Below are 13,457 nucleotides of genomic sequence, written 5' to 3' on the forward strand. Positions count from 1 at the left end.
AAGCAGAAATCTGGAAGGGAGCCCCTGTCTCAGGGTTTAGCTGCCTGGGGCTGCTGAGGGGCCTGATGGGGGTGCAGGCCAGGGCTCGAGGACGCAGGGCTCAGAGCTTGGCAGGGAGTCTCCTCCCTGCTTCCAGAGCCACACCTGGCCCTGCGTGAGGTGGCCAAGCCCCTGAGAAATCATGCCAGAGCCCCACGGCTACAGACAGCCTGGCGTGTGAACAGAAAGGAGACCCCTGGAAGCCACAAGCGGGCCTGGCTGCTTCTGCTACCGCAGCCCGTGAAGGAGTTGGAACCGTCAGCCGCGTCGTGAGTCCCCTGGGCCAGGATGTGACACCCCCTAGCCCCCAGCCCCCACGGGCAGAGGAAGGTGGCACGAAGTGCGACAAGGACACCGCCTCTCCAAGGTGCTGAAGGAGAAGATGCTACTCGGAGGACGTGCCAGGGCACAGGGCTGGCCTCCTGTCCTGGGAGAGCCTAGCCACGCGGGCTCTGTGTGCAGGAAGGGCTCAGCCAATGCTGGTGACAGACAGACACGCCCTGTCTGGAAGCCAACCCCGAACGCCAGGGCACCGAGGGCTTGGGTGTGTAAACTGTGGGGATCGACGGCAGCTGCCCAATGGCCGAGTGCCAGGGTGTCCCCACGCAACGGTATTGGCACGGTGGGGGGGGTCTGTTTCAGGAGACATCATCCCGACCCCCACCTCCTGCACTGACCTGCCTGACTTTATGTCGGATTCCTATTTGCAGGGTACGTCACAGGAGGACACTAAACCTCCCTCAGGGAAGGTACCTCGTAACCACCGTCGGAGTAAAACAGAAGCCTCCGCACACTAGTCCATAAAATCTTGGAAGGAGACTTGTGAGCTCATACCTTGTAGAGATGTTGGATTTCAATCCCTTTCGCCAAATTGGTGGGCTCCTCCTGAATGAACTTGCTTTTCGGACCTTTGTCGGGATCCCCCACGTCCAGCACTGACCGTGTGAGGGGCACAGACCGTCCGCACCAGTGGGACGGCTAGACAGAAAGTCAACTAACATTAACGTGTTCGGGTGAATCGACTGTCGTCTTTGGAAAGATAAATATTTTGGTGAATTAAATTCTCCACACTCCCCGCCCCCAACCCCCACGTTTCCTGGTATCGAACATGTAATGGTGCCTGGAGAAGTCAGGCAGCTTGCTCATGGACTCACTACCAGTAAGCTGCTTTTGGCCTACAACTCAGGGTCCCAAGGTCAGAGTGAGCGACCGTCCTGCTGGATGTGCCATCCCCGGGCTGCCAGCGAGCTGGGGAAGCTGGCATGTTGGCAGACAGCCTCCCTGGCTGAGCCTGGAGAAATCCTGGGGTGGACACTCCTGGAAGGGCCAGTGGGCAGCCACGTGGAGCCCCAAGTGCGTGCCTGTGCCCCTCAGACAGGGTCACCCCCTTCAAAGACCATGGGACGGGGCCACTGGCATCTGCAAGTGACTCCACTTGTAAGGAGATAGCGCCTCTGAGAACTTGTTGGGGTCGCCAAGGAAGGCTGCACCCTACCAGCGCCCCAGAGGTCTCAGAGAGCGTCAGGGCCACGCCCACAGCCCGGAGGGGAAACGGTGGTGTCCCGTGCGGACTCACGGGGCCTGACATTGGAGTGGACACAGCAGGACATTGCAGACAGGCTTGTGGGCACTCTGCATGGGGCCCCAGCCAAGGACGAGTCAGAGACACTGAGACTCGTCATCGTGCTTCCTTGGCGACCACAGCTGAAGGTTTGGGGTAAATCCCGGTTAGAGAACCCGGCTTAGATTTCCTGGGGTCTGAGATTTCCATCAAGACACCGCGGAGATGGGTGAGGCTCCTGGGGTGGGGGCTGTAAAAGGTCTAAGGTGGTCTATAGGACAGCAGTGCCAGTACTCACCAGAACAAAGAAGTACCAAGGCTTGGGTACACCATACTCCCCGGGGAGGACAGCCTCCACGTACCAGGCCACCACGCCGTACAAGACGGAGTCCAGGAGCAGCAGCAGCAGCACCTGGGAGAAGTTAAACTCCCCACTCACGCTGCCGATATTCTCCCACTGCATGCCTGTACCTGAGCCAAAGGAGGGACGGCGTCAGCACATGCAAGGAAGAGCTCCCCCCCAAATGGCTGGCAACCAGGACACTGACAAGACCAGACAACTGGGGACTGGGGCATTGAGGGACGAACGCAAGGCACAGGGAAGGGGCACCTGAGAGTCGTGGGATTCTCCCACGAGACAAGGCATTTTCAGGACCTGCCAAAAGGCCCTAGTGTTTTCATGGGCACCAAGAAGGAGGAGTCTGGTCACCAAGACCCTTCTCCATGCTTCTGCCTTCTCTCTCACTTTGCCCCACCTTCTTGATGGGCTAATTCTCACTGGAAGGGAGGTCAGCACAGGCGCCTCCTTACCCCACAAGCTCGCGTTCTCACTCCCCCTGTGCGGGTTATGTGCCCATCCTGCAAGTGAGCGTCGTGCCACCTGTGATCCCAGGGGTTCCCGCTCCGCGCTCTGAATCTGCTCACATATTGTTCATTCACCGTCCGCTCCAGGGCCTCATGCACACCTACTCCAGGAATACAGGACGGCACGGAGGCGGGGCTTGGGACCAGTTCCAGGACGCGCAGGGAAGTAAGCAAGCTGTGTGATGCCAAGTGTCCAATCTGAGTGCCGGTTGACTAAGCTTCTCATTTCAAGCATCCAAGACACTGAGCGGCTGTTGCCACCCGGCAGGCTCGCGGTGGCGGAAACCAGCAACATGGCAGCACACACACGGGCTCCATAGCTGCTCCTCAAACTTGAATGTGCTGGCTGAGCGCCTGGGGATTTTGTTCCGATTAGGTGTGTGTGGGGGGAGTGGATGCTGTTGTGGGGGGCCAGGGGCTGGGAGACCCACAGGGATCCCCTTCCCATGACAGGTGTCTACGTGCCTGCCTAGAGAGTCGCCATATCAGATCTCGCACCGACTCAGGACAGGTGCAAGGATGCGGGGGACGCAGGGCACACTTGGTCCCCGAGTGTCAGGTCCATCTCACTCAGTGCAGATCTGCAGGGCCCGGATGGCAGACACATGATTGCCGGTTAACTTTAGGTATTTACTGAGAGTGCCCATCCCAGAGAATACATGAAATGGAGCTTTAACAGGCAATCCAAGGGAAATATCACATGACCTGCCCTCGCCACACCGGGGTCAGTCGCCCAGAAACACCCAGAGTGCGTGCCCTGTCCCCACCCCGCCCCTGGCCCCAGGCAGCATCTGCCTGGGTTTTGCCTCTTACCCAAGCTGACAGTCTCTCTGTAACTGGTCTCCCCATACCATGCACATTTCGTGCGACTACTGCCGCTCTGAATTAAAATCTACTGTCTTGCCAGCTTATTTGTTCCAAACTTTTCTTTCTTTTTCTCCTCCTTTTCTCCCTTTTCTTGCATTCATGGAGAATGTTTTCATGATTCCACTGTTGATTTATTAAAAATTTTTTTCAGTGTTGTCGTAGGGTTTACATCATTCATCTTTAACCAGAGTATGTCGTCAAACGATGTCATGGCTCCTCACACGTCGTGTGAGGACCGTTCTCGGCATCTTCCCGGTACTTCCCCACCGCCTCTATGGCCCTACGTCTCACTTCTGCATGAACTCTAAATGCTATAAGCTCCTCCCACTTTTGCTTTAAAACTCAGTCCTCTTTCAGAGCGAAAACTCAAAAACAAAACAACCCCCCCCAAAAGCAAAGTACTTTCCGTTTCTGGTGATCTTAATTGCCGGTGTAGATGCAAGCATTCTTTTCGCCTGAAGATCTCAGCATTTCTTGTCATGTCTCCTCCACACCAAGTCTGTCTGCTTCTGTTTCTTTCACACAGTCTCTCTGTGCCAACTTTCCACCCCTGGCAGGGTTCTCCCCAAGCGCGTAACCCGTGTCCCTTCATTGTCTCCTGGCTTGCACACGCTCGTCGGCTCTGGGATACGCTTTCTGCCAAGTGCCTACTCAGGTCTTCCCTCCCCTGCACTTTACCACAAATTCTGACATTTAATTGATGAGTATGAATTCCGGACACAAGGCTTTTGTGGGCTTGGTGCCTCTCCCTCGGCAGCTCCCCTTCATTCTGTCTGGGGCTTCTTAATGTCAGATGCACCCGTCTTTGTGGTCAGTTCTTTTTTGCGTCTTGCTTAACAAGAAATCTTTCCCACTCGGAGGACTGGAGTGTATTCTTCTCTATCATCTCCGACAGCTTTAGAGAGTTTCGACGCTGGAACTGATTCTGTGCGCTGTGAATTGGGGTCCGATTTCCACCTCCCCAGAACGTTCTTCAGGTGCGCCAGCACCGTCTCCCGACCCCGCTGCTCTGTCGCATCACCTCGGGCCTTCGACTGTGCCTGTGGCCTTCCTTTTCTGTTGTCAGTCTTTTCGTCAATCTTGATGACTCTTGCTTTAGGGTAGATCATCATAGCCAGTAAAACAGTTCTCACCATCTTGTTCCTCAAGGGGTTTTTGCCATTCTTGGTCCTCTCTATATGCCTTTAAATTTGAGAACCGGCTCATCAAGTTCCGTCATTGGTTGGGGTAGCGGTGAGCCGTCCCTTCCTCCCACAGTGTACCTAGTCCTGTTTGGGAGCACGGTGCTGCGGGAGGAGTCTGGCGGGCTGGCCCTGCCCCCATCGGTTCCATCGAGAGCGTCCTGAGCCAGCTGTGCCCGTCCTGCTCCCTGACTTCTCAGCCTCCCCGCAGTGGAGGCAGGCACAGGACCGAAGTCCTCTCTCCTTTCCGCCGCTTTTGGACTCAGCCAATCTCTGCTTATTCCTTTCTGTCTCTGTTAAGTTTGAAAGTTACACAGTGCTTCTAGCCTTCCGCTTGGCTCAGTACTGAATTACCGTGTCTGCTTCGCGTGGCCCAGTCTAAAGTTCGTTACCTTTCCCCTCCTTCCAGGAAGTATTTATGCCCTTTGGGTTCTGACATTACCCCCTCAAGAACCCCTCTTATGTATTTTAATTCTGCCTGTTAAAAAACAACAACCCCAAGACATCTCTATTAGTCCTATTTTACACACCCAGCGTGCGAACCACTAGCTTCAGGCTCCCGTTGAAAAGCGGTTTATCTTTCTGTTCCTCAGGCTGCTTGTAAGATTTTCCTCTTGCCATCTGCCGTGCTCACTCTTACGCTGATGTGTCCAGGCTAGATTTCTTCTTCTTACTCTTGTCTGGGATTTGCTGGGCCTCCTAAAATCCAGTCTGGGGACAGATCTGGGCTCCGTCTCTTCAGAAGTATTTCTTCTGCCCCCTTGTCTCTTTTCCTGCTGGACCTCTGCTTAAACGGGAGCAAGCCCTCCTCACTCTTCTCAACTCTCTCGCACATTTTAATATCTTTTTGGTCCTCTTTGCTGCTTCCCGCATGGTTTCTTCTGACCTACTTCCGGGCCATAACCCTCCCTCGGCGCTCGAAGCCACCGTTAACCCGTCCAATACATTCAAACGATGCCTTTATTAAAAAACACAAGCTGAGCATTATTGTCTTATAATCTGTGCTTTGGTAATTCCAAAATGTGGGGACTTTGTGACTGTTTCTGTGGGCTGTCATCCATGGCAGTTTATTTCCTTATGTTTTTAATTGCTTTTTACTGTGTTGCATCTTGCCCTTGAGAACCCGTCTGTGAGGATATGCCATGACGGGGATGAAAGTGCTTCTGCCGGGCACCTGAGTGGGGGCCCTGTCGTCCCAGGACCACCCGAAATCACGTTCCTGCTCGAGGGTCTCCGGACAGCCCTCGCAGGGTGACCCCGGGCTGCAGCTCTGCCGGAGACCCAGCCTCTGATAGGTTGTCGGGGGCGATTTTCCCCTTGGGTTTTCTTCTATAATGCGGTCAGCACCACAGCACCTTCCCCAAGGCCCTCTCGTTTATGAGGGGCTGGGATACGGACGCGGGGATAGATGCCCCAGCTCCCCTTCAAGAAAGCCGGCGCGTCAGTTGCTGGCCGTGGCCGTGGTTGAGGGTCAGCCTGGTCACGCCCTTTCTTGGAGGGGTCCACACCCGGTGACAGCAGGAGGCAGAGGCGTGAAGGCCCGGCCACGCCAGCCCAGCGCTTGGGTGGGCCGCTTTAACCCGTAACTCCCAAGTAAGAACTGCTCTGTAGCCCTAGTCTTGTTTCAGTCTCTCCCTGAGAGAATCTCGGCAGGGGAACGAACCTAGGCTCTTCAGCTCTCAACAGAGAGGCTCCATAAAGGTCCCCTATTCATTCCCTAACATATGAGGAATCAGAAATACCTTTTTAATTCCACTTTCCCCCATGCTTACTTGTGAAGTGTGGTCCATCAGTGCTCTAAGGAAAACCATGTGCCTGCAGTAAATTCTGGTCAGCTTCACACCCTTTATTATATCTTAAACACCCTTAACCCTTGAGACCGTCCCAATTTAACAAAGAAGATAATTGGTAGATGGTGCCTCTGACCAGGTCATTGGAAATTATCCCAGTTGCAGTACGAGGACACAGAGACTAGATCCAACTTAGAACTCCCACCCTGTGGTCTGCCGCTAAACCAAGCCATAGCATCTAGAACCAGAACCGTGGTGATAAAAGCCAACACTGAGCCGTGAAGACACTTGGCTACAGTGTCCACAGCCGGCCGTCTTAGTGCCGCTGAGACGGGGGGCGGTTTCATCCAGAAAGCCTACGGAGCCCAGCGGGCCCTCAGTTTTGATGTGTTAGCCCCCATCTTCTGCGGTAACCGTTGGCATTCTGAGGAATTCTTCCAACTCCGGAACGTAAGGCGAACGAGCACGTGGGAGTGCGGCTCCAAATGCGGAACTTGTGAGGAAAGTAGACCACCACAGCTGGCAAGGCCCCCAGGCCCACCCCAAGCCTGTGCGCCTGGAACGCGGCATATGGGAATGGCCCTCTGTTATCTGTAAAGTCCTAAACGTGCTCACTGAATCCAGCTGTGAACCTGTCTTTTCCATGTAACTACACAGGCTTATAATTTCCTATATCGTTACTATGCTTTAGTTTTGCTCCCAAACCACACCGGGAGCTGTGTGGTGTGAACCGTGTGCTACGACCCACCGCAGCTGCCGGGGTACCGCAGACGCCCCCGAGGCTGCAGGAGGCTGCAGGAGGGCCGCCTGGAAACGCAGGTCAGCCTGGCCCGTCCGCCGCGCTGGCGGAGCTGCAGGGCCGCTTCCCTGGGGAATGGGGGCTCACCTTTTATCTCAAACGCGGAGATTAATCGGACTCCCAGTCCCATGGCGACGTTGGAGAGCAGACAGAAGGCCACCTTTTGGAAGTGGGTCCTCTGGGAGTAGCTGAACGTGAGGTACAGGCACGGGAGGTAAGTGAAGAAGAAGATGATGCCTCCGGCGGCAGTGGCTACGTGGGCTGCGGGAGACACGGCAGGGGCCCCGTCAGCCACGCACGAGGTGACACAAGCCCCGTCCCGCCACGGCCAGGGTGGGGTGCAGGGATGTCTGCGGATGCCTCAGAAGGGAAGCAGCCTTTTACAGAGCGTTGCACGTTCGCTATCGAAAAGCTAAGGGCCTCTGTGGCACTTAAACCGGCGTGGATGGGTCTGTTAGGGCGAGATCTCCAACCGCTGCAGACAGACTGACAGCGCCTCCTACGGTCCAAACCCTCCCCTTCACAGACGGTGGCGCGTGTTGCAGCCCCAAGGCCAGCCCGTTACCTACAGCCTCTTACAGAGCCTTCACGCCCTCCCTGTTTACAGATGAGGAAACTGAGGCTTAGCCACAGTAAATACGTTTGTCCAGTGTCGTGGAGCGAGTAAAGTAAGGTGAGGGACTCAGGGTTTTCCAGGCCGTGAGCATGGTGGCTCCGGACTGGGAGATGAGGCCAGTCCGACTGCAGGCTGGAAGACGAGCTCAGGTGCAATGCAGACGTTCCACTTCCTGGAAGTCGAGAGAGTAGGGGCTGGGGTCGTGAGGATTGCATCCACAAAGGAAAGAGCCCCGTTGAGGCATCAGGCCTACCTGCCCCGAACCTGGCTATATGAACATGGCTAACCTTGGATCCAGTATGACTTCTCTGAGTTTCAGGTTCCTCGTTGTAACAGGCGTTGAGAATTGCTAATGTTTACTAAGTTCTTGCTATATACCAAGTACTGTTCTCAGAATTTACATGTAATATCCCATTTAATCCTCATAACAAAGTTATAAATACTGTGATTTTCTCGTTTGCCAGAAGGGGAAACAGATGCACAGTCAGTCTGTGGCCTTGCTCGAGGTCAGGGTCCGTGCGAGCAGCCCTGTGAGGCCGGAGCAGGAGCTGTCGGCCTCAGTGAGGAGGGGAGAGACGCTGCTGTCCATTGTAGGGTTGGGAAGAGGTTTCAAAGTGCTGTGTCAGAGAGGCGTGGGACAAACTGACACAGGAACGTGGGTGGGTTGCAAGGCGGTGGCCGGGGGCTCTGAGAATCAGAGACCAGTTCACCCAGGGGGAGAGTTTTTCTCCAGCCAAGTTCAGCAGCTCAGGTGTAGGTCCAGGGTAGGCAGGGAGCTTGGTGGGACCAGGACTGAGGATTTGCAATGCAAGTTCAATGGACAGCGGATGCGTGTAAGTTAAAGGAGTCAAAGCAGTGATGGGCGGCGGGCTCTGAGTGGGCTGAGGAAGCCGGCGAGGCACACGATGGGGTGATGGACAGTGAAAGAGCGTTAGGGCCAATGGAGCAGGTGTCTCGATGGGGGTCAAAGAATTACTGGGGGAGGGGCGCCTGGCTGGCACAGCGGTTAGGCGTCTGCCTTCGGCTCGGGGCGTGATCCCAGCGTTCTTAAAAAAAAAAAGAATTACTGGGGGAGGCGGTGCAAGAGGGAAGAAGCTAAACGGAGAGACATGGGGTCAAGAGAGAGGTGTTTGGGGCTGAGATTCTGGTCATTACAGTCGTTGGCAAGGCCGAGGTTTAGAGGATGAAGTGCTCCAGTGAACGTGGGAGGGAACAGGGAGCAGCAGAGGCTTTAGTAAGAAACAGTGTGTGGTTTAGTCAGATGACACCCTCCTCCTCAAAGGGGCTGAGTGCTTTGAGCAGGGAGGGAAGAGGCGTGATCTGGAGGCAGCAGCCGGGAGCGAGGATGCGCCTTCCCACCTGCAGCCGCATGGTGGGACGGGTGTCCTGGGTGGCAGCCCTAGCACCCTTCAGGGATCACCCGTGAGCCATTTCCTGGGGCACCATTATAAATCACGGATTTTTGCATCATCAAGGATTTTTACATTTTACGTGTTTCAACTCATCGCGAGCGCTATTCTCCTTCATGTGCACGCCCCATCTTAGGTGAGTGGCAGCATCTTCAGGTTGGCTCTTTCATCCTCTAGACATCATCTCCATCGGTCTTTGAGAGCCCCCTTGCTGTGGTACACAATGTCCAGAGCTCATACCCCAGACCTTGAATCAGCTGTTCCCCCACGGAGCCCTGGTTCCAGCTCTCTTTTTTTTTAAGATTTTATTTTGGGGGTGCCTTGGTGGCTTAGTCGGTTAAGCGTCTGCCTTCGGCTCAGGTCATAATCCCAGGGTTCTGGGATCGAGTCCTGCATCGGTCTCCTTGCTCAGTGGGGAGCCTGCTTCTCCCTCTGTCTGCGGCTCCCCCTGCTTGTGCTCTCTCCCTCTGACCAATAAAGAAATAAAATCTTCTAAAAAAGCCAAAAGTATATAATAATTCACCTCTTAAACTTATGACAACCAAGTTTAAATAATACCACTTACCTTCAATAGCATATTCTCTGCTCGCATACATCTCTGTCCCTCCCCCTTGAAGCTGTCGTTGGGACAGATTATATCTTCATACGTCAAGTACTCATTATCACAGATTTATGAATATTTTCATGCATTTGCCTTATTAATCATATAGGAAACAGAAGGCTTACAAACCAAAAGTACAAAAATACTGGCTTAAGTTACCTTTATTTGTCGTCTGTATTTCTTCTTACGGCTTCGAGTTACTGGGAGGCTGGTGGCTTTTCATTTCTGCCCAGAGAGCTCCCTTTAGCCTTTCTTATAGGGTCAGTCTATTGGTAATAAATGCTGTCCACTTCTGTTTATCTGAAAATGTCTCAATTTCATCTTCATTCTTAAGGGAAATAGTTTTGCCAGCTAGAGAATTCTTGGTTGAGCTTTTTTTCCCTCCTTGAAGATTTAAAGTGTCATCACAGTATCTTCTGGAGTCCGTAGTTTCTGAAGAGAAATCAGCTATTAATCTTACGGGGGATCACTTGTACCCGAGGAGCCTCTTCTCGTTGCTTTCAATATGCTTTTCATTTTTATTTTTATTTTTTTTGCTTTGGGTTTTGACAATTTGAATGATACTTGGTGTGGATCTCTTTGAGTTTATCCTGCTTGGAGTTCACTGAGATTCTTGGGTTTGTAGATTCAAGCTTTTCATAAAATTTGGGGCATTTTCAGTAATTATTTCTTTAAATATTTCTTTCTGCCTTTTTTTCTGTCTCTTTTCTTATTCTGGGACTCCAGGGATGTGTATGTTAGTATGCTGGGTGGTGTCCCACAGGTCCCTCAGGTCCTGTCCCAGCAAAGAGAATCCCAAGACCATATGGGTTCACTGGCAAATTCTACCAAACATATAAAGAAGAATGAACATCAATCCCTCTCAAAGTCTAGACCAGTAAAGACCAATGGAATATAATAGCCCAGAAACAAACCTTCACATCATGATCAGTTGATTTTCAACAGTGGTGCTAAGACTGTCCACTGGGGGTAGGAACAGTTTTTCAACAAACGGTGCTTGGAAAACTAGACATCTACATGCAGAAGAATGAAGTTGGACCCTGACCTTAGACCATACACAAAAATTAACTCAAAACGGATCAATGTTCTAAACATAAAGCTATAAAACTTTAAGAAGAAAACTTGGAGAAAATCTACATAACCTTGGGTTTGGCACTGGTTTCTTAGTATAAGGCTGAAAGCACAGGCAACAAAAGAAAAGAAAGATAAGTTGTACTTTAACAAAATTAAAAACTTCTGTGCATCAAAAGACACCATCAAGAAAGTAAAAAAACAACCCATAGAAGGGGAGAGAATATTTGCAAATCATATCTGATGAAGGGTTAATATCAAAATACATCAATAACTCCTACAACTTAGCATTAACAAAACAAATGATGCAAGTGAAAAATGGGCAAAAAATTTGAACAGATATTTCTAAAAAAAAAAAATTGGAACCCTCATGTACTGCACTCTGGAAATGTAAAATGTTGCAGCTTCTGTAGAAAACAGTTTGCTAGTTCCTCAAAAAGTTAAATAGAATCACCATGTGACCCAGCGTTTATACTCCTAGGTGTATGCCCAAAGGAACTGAAAGCAGACTCAAACAGACACTTGTACGTGAATGTCCACAGCAGCATTATTCACAGTAGCCAAAGGTGGAAACAACCCAGTGTCCATCAACAGGTTAATGATAACCAGATGTGGTCTGTCCATGTGATGGAATATTATTCAGCCATCTAAGGAATGAAGTGAGGTAGGAGTCCCGAGTGGCTGGTGTCCCAGCACCATTCCTTAAAGAAACTATACTTTCCCCATTAAGTGGTCTTGGCACCCTTGTCAAAATCAATTGGCTATTAGACATGTGGACTTATTTCTAGACTCTAAATTCTATTCCATCAGTCTCTATATGTATCCTCTGCCAGTACCACACTGTTTTGATCCCTGTTGCTTTGCAGTAAGTTTGAAATCAGGAAGTGTGACGACTCCAACTTTGTTCTTCTTTTTCAAAATCGTTTTGGCTCTTTGAGGCCCCTTGCAATTCCATATGGATTTTAGGATTAGCTTGTCCATTTCTGAAAAGAAGGCATCTGGGATTTTAATAGAATTTCAGTTGAATCTATGGATCAATCTGGGGGACTATGACCATCTTAGCAATACTAAGTCTTCTAATCCATGAACGTGGGATGTCTTTCCATTGCATTAAGTTGTCTTTGACTTCTTTCAACAAGTCTTTTATATCTCTGGTCAGATTTATTCTTGGGTATTTTATTTTGGAGTGTATGTTAAATGGAATTGTTTTCTTGATTTCCTTTTTGGAATGTTCACTGATAGCGTATAGAAACACAACTGATTTTTGCATGTTGATCTCTAGCCTGCAAACTTGCTGAATTCATTTAATTGCTCTGAAAGTTCCTATTGTAGATTCTTCAGAATTTTCTATATATAAGATCATGTCATGTTTGAATAGAGAGAATTTTGCTTCTTCCTCTCCAGTTGCATGTCTTTTATTTCTTTTTCATTCTTGATTGCTCTGCCTAGAACTTACAGTACAATGTTGAATAGCAGAGGGGAAAGTGGTCATTCTTATCTTTTTCCTGATCTTAGAGGGAACATTTTCAGTTGTTCACCATTGAATATGATGTTAGCTGTGGGGTTTTTGTAAATGCTCACTTATTGGTCGAGATACTTCCTTTATACTCCAGTTCGTTAAAAGTTTTTATCATGATGGGGCGCCTGGGTGGCTCAGTCGTTAAGTGTCTGCCTTCGGCTCAGGGCGTGATCCTGGCGTTCTGGGATCGAGCCCCGCATCAGGCTCCTCAGCTGGGAGCCTGCTTCCTCCTCTCCCACTCCCCCTGCTTGTGTTCCCTCTCTCACTGGCTCTTTCTGTCAAGTAAATAAATAAAATCTTAAAAAAAAAAAAAAGAAAAAGAAAAGTACTGGATTTTGTCGCATGCTTTTTCAGTATCAATTGAGACAAATAAAAGTGAATAAAATTGTGTTTATTTTTTCCTTCATTCAATCCAAGTGGTGTATTACATTTATTGTTTTTCATATGTTGAATTATTCTTGTATTCTTGGTATAAATCCCACTTGGCATGGTGTATGATCATTTAAATATGCTGTTGGATTTAGTTTGCTAGTATTTCATTGAGGATTTTTACATCTCTCTTCATAAGGAATACTGGTCTGTGGTTTTATTGGTCTGATGTCTTTTTCAGTTTGAGTATCAAGGTAATGCTGGCCTGTAGAATGAGTTTGGAATATTTGTGTTTTTATTTTTTAGTTGTAAGTTTTCTTTTATTTATTTTGGATACAAGTCTCTTATGATATATATTACTTGCAGATGTTTTCTCCCAGTCTGTGGGTTGTCACTTTCTTGATGGTATCCTTTGAAGCACAAAAGTTGTTAATATTGATTTAGTCCAATTTATCAATCCTCTTTTTTATGACTTATGCTTTTGGTACCACGTTTAAGAAAATACCATCTAACCCAAGATCACAAAGATTTCTGCCTGTATTTTCTTTTAAAGTTTTGTAGTTTTAGCTCTTACATTTAGGTTTATGATCCACTCTGAGTTCATTTTTATATATGACGTGATGTAGAGACCCAGCTTCATTCCTGTGTACGTAGATATCCAGCTATTCCAGCACCTTCGTTGAAAAGACTCTTTCTTTCTTTTTTTTTTTTTTTAAGATTTTATTTATTTATTCGACAGAGAGAGAGAGACAGCCAGCGAGAGAGGGAACA

The 13,457-nt window shown here is 49.8% G+C and overlaps 1 protein-coding gene across 1 annotated transcript in view; it reads right to left on the reverse strand.

Moving 5' to 3' along the window:
* LOC100472042 (ATP-binding cassette sub-family A member 17-like) overlaps positions 1–13,457 on the reverse strand; it is a gene marked incomplete at its 3' end in the record, with an annotated part of 62,605 nt that overhangs the window by 39,989 nt on the left and 9,159 nt on the right. Inside the window, exons 8-10 of the mRNA XM_034670575.1 lie at positions 7,189–7,362; positions 1,899–2,071; positions 874–1,017 (exon numbers count right to left, since the gene is read on the reverse strand). Of these exons, the coding sequence (XP_034526466.1) occupies positions 874–1,017; positions 1,899–2,071; positions 7,189–7,362 (491 nt within the window). The remainder of the gene's footprint in view (positions 1–873; positions 1,018–1,898; positions 2,072–7,188; positions 7,363–13,457) is intronic.

This window comes from Ailuropoda melanoleuca, chromosome 10 (genome assembly GCF_002007445.2).
Source record: "Ailuropoda melanoleuca isolate Jingjing chromosome 10, ASM200744v2, whole genome shotgun sequence".
In the NCBI taxonomy this organism is placed as follows: Eukaryota; Metazoa; Chordata; class Mammalia; order Carnivora; family Ursidae; genus Ailuropoda; species Ailuropoda melanoleuca.